Raw genomic sequence first — 13,998 nt, 5'->3', positions numbered from 1 at the left:
TGCATCGACATAAGAAAGTACTGTGACAAGCAGGCTGTGTGACATTCTAGCACACTGGTGGGAATGCAAACACATCATCCTTTACTGATGGACAACAACAGCCCTAAGGACTGCCAGAAAAGGTTCAAACAAACAAGCACACACACTTGACAAAAGTTACAAACAAATCTAATCAATTTGCTAATCGTTCTTCTTAGTGCAAGCCTTCCCCCCCCCCCTGTAACCATAACACATGTTGTGGATCATTGGAGAGAAGTCTAAGCCCCATACCATATGCAGGCATTAAATAATACAAAGGGCACAGCCCTTTGAAAACATACATCGCCATAACAAAATGATGAAAGGGGAACAGCAAAAATAGCAAATTGAGAATCAAAGCCTAACTTTCCACATGTGGGAACGTTTGTTTGAATCACGGCATAATCCATCCGTCCCAGACTGGTTGTACGAGTTGTTTAAGAAGATGCAAATGAATCACTGAAAACTCAAACTCGTTTTAGAGGAGTTGCTTATCATGAGGAGAATTAACCAGCGACATCGTTGTAACTAATCATGCAGACAGTTGATAAAGTTGCATTTGCAAAATAGATCACGTTTTTAGAACCTCTTAGTATAGAAGCACAATTTCTACTAAGAAGAAAACACACACACCTTTCTCTGGGACGACAAACCCCCTCCCGGAATGACAAGGCGATCTCATTGGTTAGCTCACTTGTCTTGTTTTTCTTAAAGTGTTTGTAGAAAATGTGGTAGATATAGGTCATTGCAGGTCTGGCTCTGTGGACCACCGAGGGTTACTGTAAGAGCATTGGGTTAGAACTGCTATATATAAAGTTTCAAAAGGACTCTCTCACCAAATTCCTGACATTTGGCTGGTCACTGTAGATACTGGTCCATATTTCCTTCTAGAAGCAGCTGTCATTGGTGAACCATGGCTGATTTTAAAATCATGTAATAAACCACACTTCTTGGAGGAACGTGGGGATGTGCCTGGGACACTGTCCCTCTCTTAGCTTCTCCTATAAAGCTTGCATCCTAAAATCAGGAAGACCAGGTATTCTGCATCTTTTGTGTTTTGTCCAGCAGGTATTAGGAAATAAAAAAAAAACAAAGTGGACAACTTTCACGAAGTGTGCGATTTAAGCAAGTGGAACAAAAATTAAAAAGTAAAAAAAAAAATAACTAATGACATCCAACTTAGAAAAATAATAATCTAAAACAGGCTTACATATGCCAGACACATGTTCTACATCTTTGGGGCCAGAAGCAATTTATGGCATGGCAGTAATTCTGGTTGTTGGTCTTATTTATTTTATTTTTCCTGTAGTTCATACTGTGCAACCAGAGATGATGGGGGTGGGGTGGCGTGGAAGGGTACAAAGCTGGGTGCTCTGTGAAGCTTCCACTTCAGTTGTGACTAATGTCTCTTTCCACTGTAACTTCCCCTCTGTTAAACTTTCCCTTTTGATCAGGTGGCATTGGAATGGCCATGGGCATTTTTTGGAATTCTGATAAGGGGAAGTTGAGTTTGGATGCATGTAGTTTGGGTTCAGTGGGATGTGTTTTTGAGGTTCACAGTCACTTCCATCTATGAAAAGACAGAAATGAGTTGTACCAGTGTAGGCATGGCTTCCAGTCATACTCCCTCACTGGAAAGTTGTCCACAAAAGTACGGGGCGAGATCTTAACCAGGTATCGCTACATCTCACAGTGCCTAGCTAAGGAGATATGTGGCATCTCCATAGGAGAAATAAGGTTGAAAATGCTAGGAGCCAGAAGGTAGCCAGTGGAGAAATCTTCTGATTATCAGACGATAAAATTATAACTAGAGGGTTCAGTTCTCATAATCCCCAGTCGAAAGGGGAAGCTTGTCCCCTGTCAGGAGTATGTAAAATATACAACATACACCATTATAAAAGTACCGTGTAATTTTTTTCTTTATCAAAAGAAATAGAATGCAGGTGAATTTTTCCAGAATTCTAGTGGTTAGAGGATATTTTTACTCTAACCCGGTGGTTAGAGGTATTTTTACTATAAACAGCACATTTGTTCAATAATACATAATATACAAAAGAAGCATGAGAGAAGGCTTTCCTAATTTGACAACTTAAAAAATTGCATAATGTTTCCAATGACCAGCTGTGACTCGGAAAGAAGCTTTTCTAAATTAACACCATTGAAAGGACAAATTTTGATCAGCTATGCTAGAGGAAAGGCCAACTTATCTTCTTCCTCTCTCACTACAGAAAATATTACAAAATCATGTGAAGAGATCAAAGAGTAGGCAGCCAAAATAAGTAGGGAAGAAAAAGTATTAAGAGATGTGTTCGGCAACTGATTAGTAAACTTGTGTGATTTTTCTGGATTTCGTATGCTTGTGAGGTTTGTCAACTTTCTTACATCTGTAATGTGGTGTAATCTTCCTTGCACACCTAAATTTGTATATACCGGGGGTGCCAAAAAAAAGTACACAAGTGGACACGTTGTTCAATGTTGCTCAAGCAGTAGTTCGCCATCATCAGAAGTGTCCGCACGCTGATGGTAACACTTTGACCACCTCTTGTCATTGCAGAAGTCAAACGTGACTTGTATTCATCTCGTGTTATTGGTATATATTGCGTATGACAATTTTAATACAGTTTTCCTTTCTTAAATTGTGTGTGCATTTATTGGCACTATATATATATATGTATATATACATATATATATGTTTCTCCCTTTAAAACTTCCCCATGATTACGGGAGTTTCAGGCTCCATAATTAAGCTTGGTCTGGGAGAGTAACGTGATCAGGAAGTGCTGAGGAAGAGGCCCTTCAGACAGACCCAGGGTCCTGCAGAAAAGAGCTGGGAGCTGTCTGCAATGCTGCAGCACACCAGAGCCACTGTCTGGGGACTGTGATCGGGGTCTGGAAATGAGGACAGTTTCCCTCCGGAGCTGCAGCTGAATCCTGTTCTGGAGAAGGTCACTGCCAATCTGAGTAAGAAATCACACCGTCTTCATGGTTTGCGGTAAACATGTTCGTTCTTGCAATGATCGTAAAAGCAGCTACCACTTATTGAGTGCTTCTGAGTTAATCCTCATGATGAGCTTGTCAAGTCATTACCTCTGAGCCTTAGTTTCCAGGGCCCACATAATAGTTTTTGTCTTCTATTAGTGATTCCTACTCAGATCATGAATCACATGCTAAGAATGCAGATTGCCAGGCTATTCCCTCAGACATTTTTAATCATTAAGTGTAAGGCGGGGCTCATGATATTAATACACATATATTTTTTAAAGTGGTCCCCAGTGATTCTGATGCTGCCTATTGGGTTTTGTTTTTAAGCACCTGCCGACTGCTGACAGTAGAATGAATCTCCTTCAGCTCAGGCTCTCTCCAGATGGACTGCTCATTAGCGTCACCTGGGAAGCTTTCAAAACACGCCAATATGCAGATCCCCGATCAATTAAATAAGAATTTCTGGGAGTCAGGCCTGGGCATGGGAGGCAATTAAAGTCCCCAGTTGAAAAAACAAAAAGCAAACAAACAAACAAAACAAAACCAAAACCAAACAAACAAAAGCCCCCAGTTGGATTTAAAATCCAGCCAGGGTTTGACAGACATCACCTCAGCCAATGGAGAGAGTGTAAACCATGAAATCTATGAAATAACAAAAAAACTATATTATCAATCTCTGCCCCTGTCCCGGGCACAGCGCTCCTGAAACCCTTGTAATTTCCTAAGTGATAAGAGCACCCGGAACACCTTTTGTTCTAATATTTGGTCTTTGACCCTGGCTCCTGACACAGAGCTCCTAAATCCCTTGGAATCTTCTGGGTGATAGGAATGTCTTTTGTTTGAGTGACATGATATCGGTTGGACTCCTGAATGGGGGCTGGTCACCAAAAAAAAAAAACAATCCATGATTAGAAGCTTGGAACTTAAAGCCATCCTCCAGGAACAGGAAAGGGGCTGGAGATTAAATTACTGATCCATCATGGTTACATGAAGAAGCTTCCATAAAAATCCCCAAAGTATGGAGTTTGGAGAGTTTTTCACCAGGTTGGTGAACACATCTATATGTCAGGAAGGTGACAGTCGTCAGCTCCCTGGGGATAGAGGCTGATGCACTCGGGACCCTCCCAGACCTCACTCTATGTATCTCTTCATCAGGCTGTCCACCTGTGTCCTTTATCAAATAATAAAAGTGGTAAGTGTAAATGCTTCCCTGCATTCTGGGAGCCGCTCTGAGAAAGGATGAAATCTAAAGAGGGGGGTCATGGGAACCTACAATTTGTAGACACGTTGGACAAAAGGTGTGGGTAACCCGGGAACCTACTACTTGCAGTCAGTGTCTGAAGTGGGGGCAGGCTTGTGGGACCAAGCCCTTCACCTGTGGGGTCTGCACTAACTCCTGTTAGTGTCAGAATTGCTTGGCGTGGAAAACCCCCACATGTGGTGTCACAGTGTTGTGGGTGAGAGTAGCGTGAGAGTAAAGGGGCACACAGAGTTTTTTCTAGACAACGGCTTGAACAAAATATGTAAAAATAGCTATTAGTCCCCTTATCACTCACTAATAAATAAAGGCACGCTTGGTGAACTTTGCCCAAGATAGAAAATGTAAGAATACAACATATTAAAAAACCATTTTCCATTCATACATACTCGCGTAGTTTCAGCACACTTTCACACATGTGCCCTTGTTTAATTCTTACACTGCTGTGAAGCTATTACCCCTGCTCTCTCAGGGAGAAAGCCAGGGCCAGGCGACAACTGCTGCTCAGCGAGTGTCTGAGGGACTGAATAGAGGTTGAGCAGAAACAAATTCCCCCCCCAGAGCCTGGTGGAAACAATTCAATGTTCTTTCTCTTCAGTGCACTTATAATATCAAGGGAAGTCCTGAAAAAGCCCCCTGAGGGGGGCTAGTCCACCCTGCTTACTCGATTTAGAGTCCTGGTTTTTATATCACTAGCGGAGACAAGAGAGAAGGCAAACAGGAGATAAACAGAAAGTGGGAGATGAGTTAAGAAGCCAGGCTCCCAAACTCATTTGCAATCCCAGCAACAGCTAAGAAGACAGAATTATCTGGACTAAGAAGTTACTCCCAAACACCAAGCTGCTTGCGATTTGACTCTAAGTCAAATGGAGCCACCAACCATGTGACTGATTGACTCTTCTGTCTGGGAGATATTTTTTCCAGAATTCTTTCAGATTCACATCTTGTCATTGGAAATATCGTATACATTTTTCTGATTGTTGTCAAATTTGGGAAGACGTCTCTCAATTTTCTTTTCTATACGATCGATTACAGACTTGTTTGCTCTTAATAGTCAAACTAGAGGTATGTACCCTTCAAACACAAGAATTCTGGGGGGGAAAAAATCTCTATTCCAGAAAACACTTGAAAGAGTTTCACTCCCTCTGCCTGTGAGCAGTTGTAGAAGCAGGAGCAGGGGTCCCAGGGGGGCTATGCCCCTCTGTGAAATCAACCCAGGGCTCTTGCACACGTCTTCCAAGGAGCTGTCACTTCAGTGCAAGCCCAGACATTCCACGAGGAAGGGTGGGGGAAGGATGGCTACAGGGTCCTGCATTGTTTAGTCATTACAGCTCATTAAGGGATTATGTACCGCCAAACTACGCCTAAAAATACAAAGGCCAGCTGTGCCTGCTTGGTTCCAAGCCGTGTGGAGAGCCAGCTAACAAGGAGAGAGGGCCAAAACCATGCAAGATGACTTAGTGAAATACACCAGGTTACAAAACATTGTCAACTGAGGAAGAGCTAGTCACACCCCTTCAAGAACCAGGTCAGAGAAGGGCTGTGCCCTGGCTGCTTTGCCTCCAGGCCCCCCTCAGTCCGTCTGGCTCCTTTGCTCAGGCTGGGCTGGGGCTGTCAGGATGGAAGTCCCCCTGGTGAAATGACTCCCGTCTGGACAGATGGAAGGGGAAACCAGATAACCTTCTCCTCTGTTTTAGGCGCTCTGCACAGCCAGCCAATTGACTCAGAAGGGCCACCTTACTGCAGAAAATGTTCTCTTTTTCCCACATTTGAGAAGAGATTGTGTGAATGTCTGACTTCAGAGGCTGCTGTGTACGCCACCAAAGGGACAGGGAGGTGAGGACAGACTCCAGGTGGTTGCTCAGCACTCTTCCTTCTGCAGCCTGTCTCCACAGCCACAAGCCCCTTACCAGCTTGCCACCACCCCAACACACACACACACACACACACACACACACACACACACACACACACACACACTTGGAGAAAACAGCATCTCTTGTGAGAGGAACATGAACTGATGGAAAACAGCATCCTTATTTTTGGGGCCAGAAAACAACCACGCACACACACACACACACACACACACACACACTTCGGTTTAAATCACAGGGCTCTATCATTGATCAGCTGGGTGACTCTGAACAACTTCAGTCCTTCTCTGAGTTTCAATAACCTCATCTCCAAAATGGTGACATAAGTACCTGCTTTATTGGGGTGTTTGGGAAACTGACTTAGACACAGCTTACAACGCACCTCTCACAATGACTGGCGTCTTGCAGAGGATGCCCCCCATTTATTCTAACAGGCTTCATAGTCCTACACATGTGACAGCAGTTTCCCCACCATTTACCCCCATTTCTCATGCTGTAAAGAGACATAAGAGGCGCTGCAGGTCCCACCTGGTAGACAGCCCTGGAGAAGCACCATGGTTTCAGCATCAGCTGCAGGACCCGGAGATTTCCCCCTCGGCACGTCCTCAGCGCCTGGCAAGTCAGGTCCCACAGCAGCCGATCCCAGCTACAGAGTAGGTCCTCCGTGCCAAGCGCCCCTGCAGCCATGCCGGCTTCAGGCCCCGCCTTTCCCCTCTGGTCCCAGGCCCCCATACAGGGCTGGGTTCTTTTAGTAATGCAAAGTTCAAATGTCACTAGATTTAATCAGGGGAAGGAAAAATGCAGTCAAAATAACTCTGTTCCCTCCTGTTCCGCTCTCCTCTCCCCTACCTTCCCTCACCACCATCTCCGCTAATCTTTAGGGACTCTTTTCCCACAAGGATTAGCAAGTAGCTCCTAAATCAAAATGTTTTCTCCCTGTCTCTGGGGACGCTCCAGGGACAAGGTGAAAACAAGTCTCACCCTGCAGATAATTGCACGTCCATCCCTCTCCATGGACTGTCAGGACACAAAGACGGCTTTTGGGGCCTCATGGAGGGAAGAGCGTGAACCCAGAGTCATCAGTGAATTCTCCTGGTTCTGGGAGTCCGGGAGTCCATCCAGGGTGAGAAGCAAAGAGGAGAGAGCCAGCCTCCAGGCCAACATTCCGGACGCATTCCATCCATTCTCTTAACTCTTTCAAACTTGGAGAACCAAAGAGTGTCTGCAGGGCGAAGCAGAAAGCCCCATCTGACACCAACCCTGGAGAAATGGCCATTTCTGCGGCCAGTTTGTAAAAACCCAGGCAATTTCTTTGGAAATTTCTCAAGTTGAGGTTAAGACCAGAAGGGCAGTAAGAAAACTTATCTGATAGATTTAATATCAACTTCCACAATTTAGGGGGAAAGCAGATTAAAGGCAATAAAGGCAACGTACCCCACATTTCCCCAGGATAGGTTGTTTTCTCTAAAAGCTTTGGGGACTTTATTACATATTGGAGAAGTCCTCTGCGAACCTTGACCCATGGAAAGACACACAGCTGAACATGGGACAGCTATTGTCAACTCAGTTGTTTTGAGCTTGATTATTCTAAACCGAGTTTCATAAGGCATCCTGATTTAACAGATTGAAGAGCAGGAAGGGGAGGCGACAGGTAGAAAAGGTTCAGTCACAACGCATCCTGGCCAGTTAAGAGAAGGGGCGTGTTTAGTCTTAATAGCATTTTGGTTGCATGACCCTGAAAAACCATGGAAGTTACTGAGGCATAGCTATCTTCTGCATATTCTTTTCACTCACTCATTCATTCATTCATTCATTCATTCACATATTTTCAACTTGAACCTTTAATATCATCAGAAAAGTAGTACAGCATATAACCCACTAACCAACTGGAATGTCCTGAAGTCAGACATACCTGAGTTTGAATTTGACCCTACCATTTACTGTGTGACCTTAGACAAATTAATTTACTTCTCTGATTTATTTCTTTATCTGTCAGATAGGAATCATATGATCTCACAGGGTTGTTGTGAGGATTAAATGAGGTAGTGTACTTAAAGTGGATTATACAGGGTGTAGCATGTAGCTGGTTTTATTATTTTTTTCTTTCGGAGCACTTATGATCATGAAATTCAAGGACATTACCTATCACTGATAACATGACACTCTTGAGATCATTGCAAAATTTGTGTTTCTTGAAATTGTTTTCTCTTAATCCTTTTTCTCCTTCTGCTATGGATTGATGCATTCATGAATTAATTTAATGGGAAGACAATGTTCATTAAAACTCTGCCTTGATGGATTTTATCATTTTTCCCATGAGTAACAGCTGTGGAGTGCAACACTATGCATGCTTTCATTCCTGTATATTATTTCTTTATTTCCGTACACCTATAATAAAAGGTGGGGGGATCCTAAGGAATTTTGCCGTGCTACAAATACCCCCATCAGCAGAGATAGTTTTATTTAAGAAAGAAAGGAAGAAGAAAGAAAAGACATGAAAGGAAGATAGAAAGAAGCTAAATTTAAAAACAGTTTGTGGGAAATGACTGTTCCATTAACATTAGCCTTGGTATTTGTAAAAAAAAAAAAAAAAAAAAAAAAGACCAGTTATCTCAGAGTTAGCTTTGCCTGTGCCCCCAGCGCATGCTCTCCCCTGTCTGAGGATTTTGGCTGTGAACCAGGCTCTTATCCTGAGAGTGTAATTATGGAATCGATAGGGACAGTCTTAAAGGCACTGTTTACTCTCTACATTAAATAATGTGACTTTAACGTTTTTCTAAAGTTAAATCTATATTTAACTTATGATTCAGGAATGTTTTAAGTCTAAAGGTGCCACGATAAGCTTTTTAAAAACATGCCTTAATATCAACATATTAATTCCTGAGAACAGAGACACCTCCTCAAACTGCCCTGAAGTCTTTCCCATTCGTGGGGACAGGGACATCCTTTGCGGAGACCGGCCCTGGAGCCCGCAGTCTGAGCCTGGCAGGACCAGACGACTTCTTCCAGCCCTGGAGAGGACAGGTGATAGGGCCTGGTTGTGCCCCATCGCTGGAGAAGGATGCTGTCCAGTTTCGCTGGCCCACAATCGCACCTCGGATTCTGCCCTAGACTTTAGGTTGCTAATTCAGACTTTCACAGGGCAGCTGCCCCAGTGGCATCAGAAAGGCTGTGTGTGCAAATAGCACATGACCATTCACCATGATACCCTTGCTTCTAAAAGGGATTTATAATGCTCAGAGCAATTAGATACAGATGTATGTGTGAGTGTGTGTATATGAATCTCTGTGTCTGTATATGTGTCTGTCTGTGGATGTCTGTGTGTATGTATATGTGTATCTATGTGTATATGTGTCTGTGTGTCTGACTGTGTGTCGCATGTGTAACTGTGTGTGTGTCGTGTGTGTGTTTGCATGTGTGTCTGTGTATATGTGTCTGTGCAGCTGTGTCTGTGTCGTGTGTGTGTGTGTGTGTGTGTGTACCTACATTTTACACAGGAGTAAACCACAGTGCAGAGGGTCAGAGCGGCCTGCCCAGGCCACGTGGATATCGTGATAGAGCTGGGACCTGACTGACCAGGGCTCACCAGGCAAATAAATGATATGGACTTGCCTTACTGACTCCTAACTCCTTTCAATCACTTTCTTTATTCTTTCCTTGAAAGTCATAGACACTTCGGGTTTTCTGGCAGTTTACCACTTAGACAGTTAATCAGAAAACATAAGAGTGATGACTCAGGGACTTCCTGGGTGTCCAACGGGTGGGCCAACACCACTGAGATACCCGGAAGACATAATTAAGGACAATCACCTTATCGCGCCTCTTTTCCTGAACTTTTTGGCTAATGTTTAAAGGATAAAAAGAGTCTAAAGACGGAGTTAGCTGGCAGGAATGGGTCGGTTGCTGTGAGTTTGCTGATCGTATGCTCTGGGGGACATGACAAACAGAGCTGAGGTCTTGGTGCTGGGGTCCCACATGGGGGAAGGGACCTAGGCTGGGGACTTTAAATCTGGTGCTGACCATGGAGGGAGGCCGCCGGCATTGTGAAGCCAGGAGTTCCCGCCCAGGACAAAGGCAGGAGTGAGGAGTGGGACTTTGCATGGCACGAGGGGGCACGCAGGGCACAGATTGGCACCTGTGCCCCCACCCACCTCTCCCAGCTGCTCTCACCCATCCAGCTGTTCACCTGCCCTGTCTCCATGCCCACGTCACTGTGTTTTCTGTCCCTGCTCCTAGGTTCTCATTCACTGTTTTTGTAAAGACAGAAGAATATATATTTTTAAAGCCATAAATGCCTTTGCCTGACTTTAGGGATGTTTTCAGACATAATTGCCCCCTCTAGAAGGACTCGGAAAAACTCTAAGTTGCAAGTAATACGCAGCGCAATTATCAACAAAATTTGCAAACACATAAAGACACACCCACGGAGAAGAATATTTATAGTCACCAAAGAGATATAGTCAGAAATACAATGTAAGGTAACCCGTCTTAATTATTTGGTGATTATTTACGGATTTTATTTTACCATATAGGAAATGTCAGCTGTAAGAAGTCAGCTACTATGAGGTACAAATAGCATTTTTTAAAACAGTCTCTTAAATGTGTGTTTTTTTATCTTTCCCTGATAGAATCTGGAGGCAAAGGGCAGCTTCTCCAACATCAAAGCCAGTCCAACTGAGGCCCAATACCAAGACATTTCAACCAGAATAAAGGCCTCATTATCAGCCACAGCTGTTCTCTTGGAAGAACTAAAGAGGATCAGTAGGCCACTTTCTGCAAAGTGAGCCCGAGAAGGTGCTAGAAAATAAATACATTCATGACAGTGAGCAGAAAGCAGGGTATGTTCAGAAACACCCATCAACCATATTTTCAGGTTTTGTAGAAGGAAGATTCTTTTTGGGATTTGTGTGCAGTTAACTTTTCTGTGCCACATGTGGAGCTTTTCAGCTCTTACCTACTAAGTCACATTTTAATTCTGCATTCTCCTTCTGACCTCCAATATAGGACCCAAGGTTAGGTTTAAATCTATTGTACATTTTGTTCTTTTCATCCATTGAATGAGTTTGTTATTAAATCTCCATGTGTAACCAAATGCTGGTCTGGGGCAGAGAGCTGGAAGTTTATTCGTTAAATGAAGGTGGCCCATAACTCTTTGTTAGTACTTAAAAAAACACACAAACATTTTATTGAGATATAAATTATATACTGTACACTTTGTCCATTTAAAGTGTACAATTCAGTGGGGTGTTTGTTTTTTTTTAGCATATTCACAGGGTTGTAAAACCATCATCACAATCTAAATTTAGAACATTTTTATCACCCCCAAAAAGAACGCTGTACCCATTTGCTGGCACGACCACTCCCCATTCCCCTCCCTCCCCAGTCCCTGGCAGCCACTAATTTACTTTCTGTCTCTGTAGATTTGCTTATTCTAGACATTTTATATCACTCTGTCTCTGGGACTGGCTTCTTTCTATTAGCATAATGTCTTCAAGGTTCATTCACATTGTGGTATCAGCACTTCATTTCTTTTTCTTGCTGAATAAAAATCCATTACATAGCTAGACCGCATTTTGCTTATCTATTTATCCAGTGGTAGGCATCTAGGCTGTTCCCACTTTGAGGCTAGTATGAATAATGCTGCTATGGTTCTTCATGTATAAGTTTTGGGTGGATTTTTTTTTTTCATTTCTCTTGGGCAGACACCTGGGAGTCGCACTGCTGGACTGTATGGTAACTCTATGTTTAACCTTTTGGGGAACTGCCAAACTGACTTCCATAGTGCCCGCACCATTTTGCATTCCCACCAGCAATGTATGAGGGTTCAAAATTCTCCACATCCTTGCCAACCCTGGTGTTGCCTATCTTCTTGACTTTAGCCATTCTTGTGGGTATGAAGTGGTAGAATTCTTGCTTTCCTAACTGAATTCTGTCACATAGCCTTTGGGTAGGCTGGGTGTGGGCAGCAAGCAGAAAGGACTGGCTTTCGGGTGCTGGCCTGCTGTCCCCTGACTTAGCCGCAAGCATACGGCAACAGACAGACTCTGGGGAAAGAGAGACAGACAGCACAGAAGAGCCCAGCATTTTCTCTTCCTTTACTAAGAGCTCCCCTCCTCCTCCTTCTGCTCCTGACACACTCACGCCCACCATCTGAGGCAAAAGTCCAGACCCTTTTGGAAGTTCCCATTTGTCACTTTATAATCCCTCTGCCAGCTCTTTGGGAAAGGGATATTTAGAAATAACACTTGCAAGGTAAAGTGAGTGGGCGACATGCAAAACCCAAACCCAAACAATCTTCTGAAATCTCAAGGCGTTTCAGGACTGCTCACTAACACATTTAATCCCATAGTTGTGTCTGGAAAATGTCCCAGCTCTGACAAAAGAGTCATCATTGCGTCATCATGCCTCAACCTGAGAACCTGAGAGACCCATTTATATAAATGCTAGGGAATGCACTCTGGTCATCTGGGTGTAGGAGAATCATTTTTTAAAAAATGCTTGGCTGTGTATATAAAAATATTTTGGGTCCTGGGAAAGTAGAGGGAGGCAGGAGCTGCCCTCTGGCTTAAGCACTCCAGAGCTGCATGCCAAGAGCTATGTTTAGAAATATTTCCCCCAAGCTCTACAAACTATTATACGAGTGGTCCTACGGCTGTAAAAGTGATGTCATCCTATCAATTACCCTGGTTACCAAAGTAAGTTCTCATAGACATGCCAGACCCCAGTAGAAATAAAATCAGGGACATCTGAATTCAATCAGTCCAGGCTCTGAATGAGAAAGTCAACGACCCCAGATCCTCTTTTCTTACTCTCTTATCATTTGATTTCTATGGACTCGGTGGCCAAAGATGGTTTTAAAGCATATATTTTACAACAGGTGTTTACATGACCACAGCCTTATGTGAAAATATAGAGGCCTTCTTTTTTGTTTTTGGTTTTTCGTTTGTTTTTCAGGAGTTACAAACCCTTGAAAGAGCAATGGTCTAGGGCCTGTCAGGAGTGGAGTTGTGAAATGGGGGGTCCTAGTCACAGAAAAAAAATGAGGGTCTGCCTGCTTGAGAAATAGGTCTCTAATGAGAAGGGCAAGAGCTGGAGAACCACTTCCCTCTCACAGAAGATTAAGAGGAGTTAATGCTCAGAAGAGAGTTGTTGAGCGATAATTAACACTTTCCTCCAAGTGGGAACTGAGAAGACCTTAGAAAATTAGTATCTAGAAGCTGTGAAGTTAACATTTCTTCTCCAGGCATAAAGGAAGGCAAGTGGAATTTCAAAGAGGTAAATAGGGATAAATACCTTTAGTTTTTACTTATAGCTTAAATTCCTTTTAGCCCTTGACTCAAGGGCTAAACTCGACTGCAGGCAAAGTAAGTTCTCGCTTAATGTCATTGATAGGGTCTGTAACTTTAAGAGAAATGACGTAGAATGAAACCAATTTTACCATAGGCTAATTGATATGAACAAGAGCTCATCAATGTTATAAGCAAATGAAGTTGAACTAAAGACGTCAAGTAAAGGAGTGCTCTCATATGTATGTTGTTTATAATGTTGGAGGGTTTTCTTTAAAAAAAAATGTTACTCGTTTCTAGTAAAGTCTTTTTTCCTAATTTAGCAATGTTACTTTTACTTTTATCACCAATGTCTTGAACTTCATAGGAATGCAATGAATACTGAATAAATGAAAGTGTGTGTTTTATATAAAAGCATAGGCTTGTCACTTTTCCTGTTGCCCCTGGGTGACACGCCTTCACGACATCTACTCTGTAGTAGTTTAAACTCCCCATTCCTTCTGTTTTGGTTCTGAAAGAGCATTAGCATGAGCCCTACATCCCCCTTTCTGGTTCGGTAATGAAGATATGACACACTGTC

At 43.1% G+C, this 13,998-nt stretch overlaps 1 protein-coding gene across 6 annotated transcripts in view; it reads right to left on the bottom strand.

Moving 5' to 3' along the window:
- FRMD4A (FERM domain containing 4A) overlaps positions 1 to 13,998 on the bottom strand; it is a 566,526-nt gene that overhangs the window by 265,830 nt on the left and 286,698 nt on the right. For 2 of the 6 annotated variants that reach the window (XM_081046118.1, XM_081046119.1), the window contains exon 1: positions 6,661 to 6,848. The exons of the other annotated variants lie outside the window; for them this stretch is intronic. In XM_081046118.1, coding sequence (XP_080902244.1) covers positions 6,661 to 6,819 — 159 coding nt within the window. In that variant the 5' untranslated portion in view covers positions 6,820 to 6,848. Of the gene's footprint in view, positions 1 to 6,660; positions 6,849 to 13,998 lie in introns of those variants that run through there. 6 annotated transcript variants of the gene reach the window in all.

Source organism: Rhinolophus hipposideros, assembly GCF_964194185.1.
Source record: "Rhinolophus hipposideros genome assembly, chromosome: 1".
Taxonomy (NCBI): domain Eukaryota; kingdom Metazoa; phylum Chordata; class Mammalia; order Chiroptera; family Rhinolophidae; genus Rhinolophus; species Rhinolophus hipposideros.
This window is presented reverse-complemented; position numbering and strand designations above follow the sequence as displayed.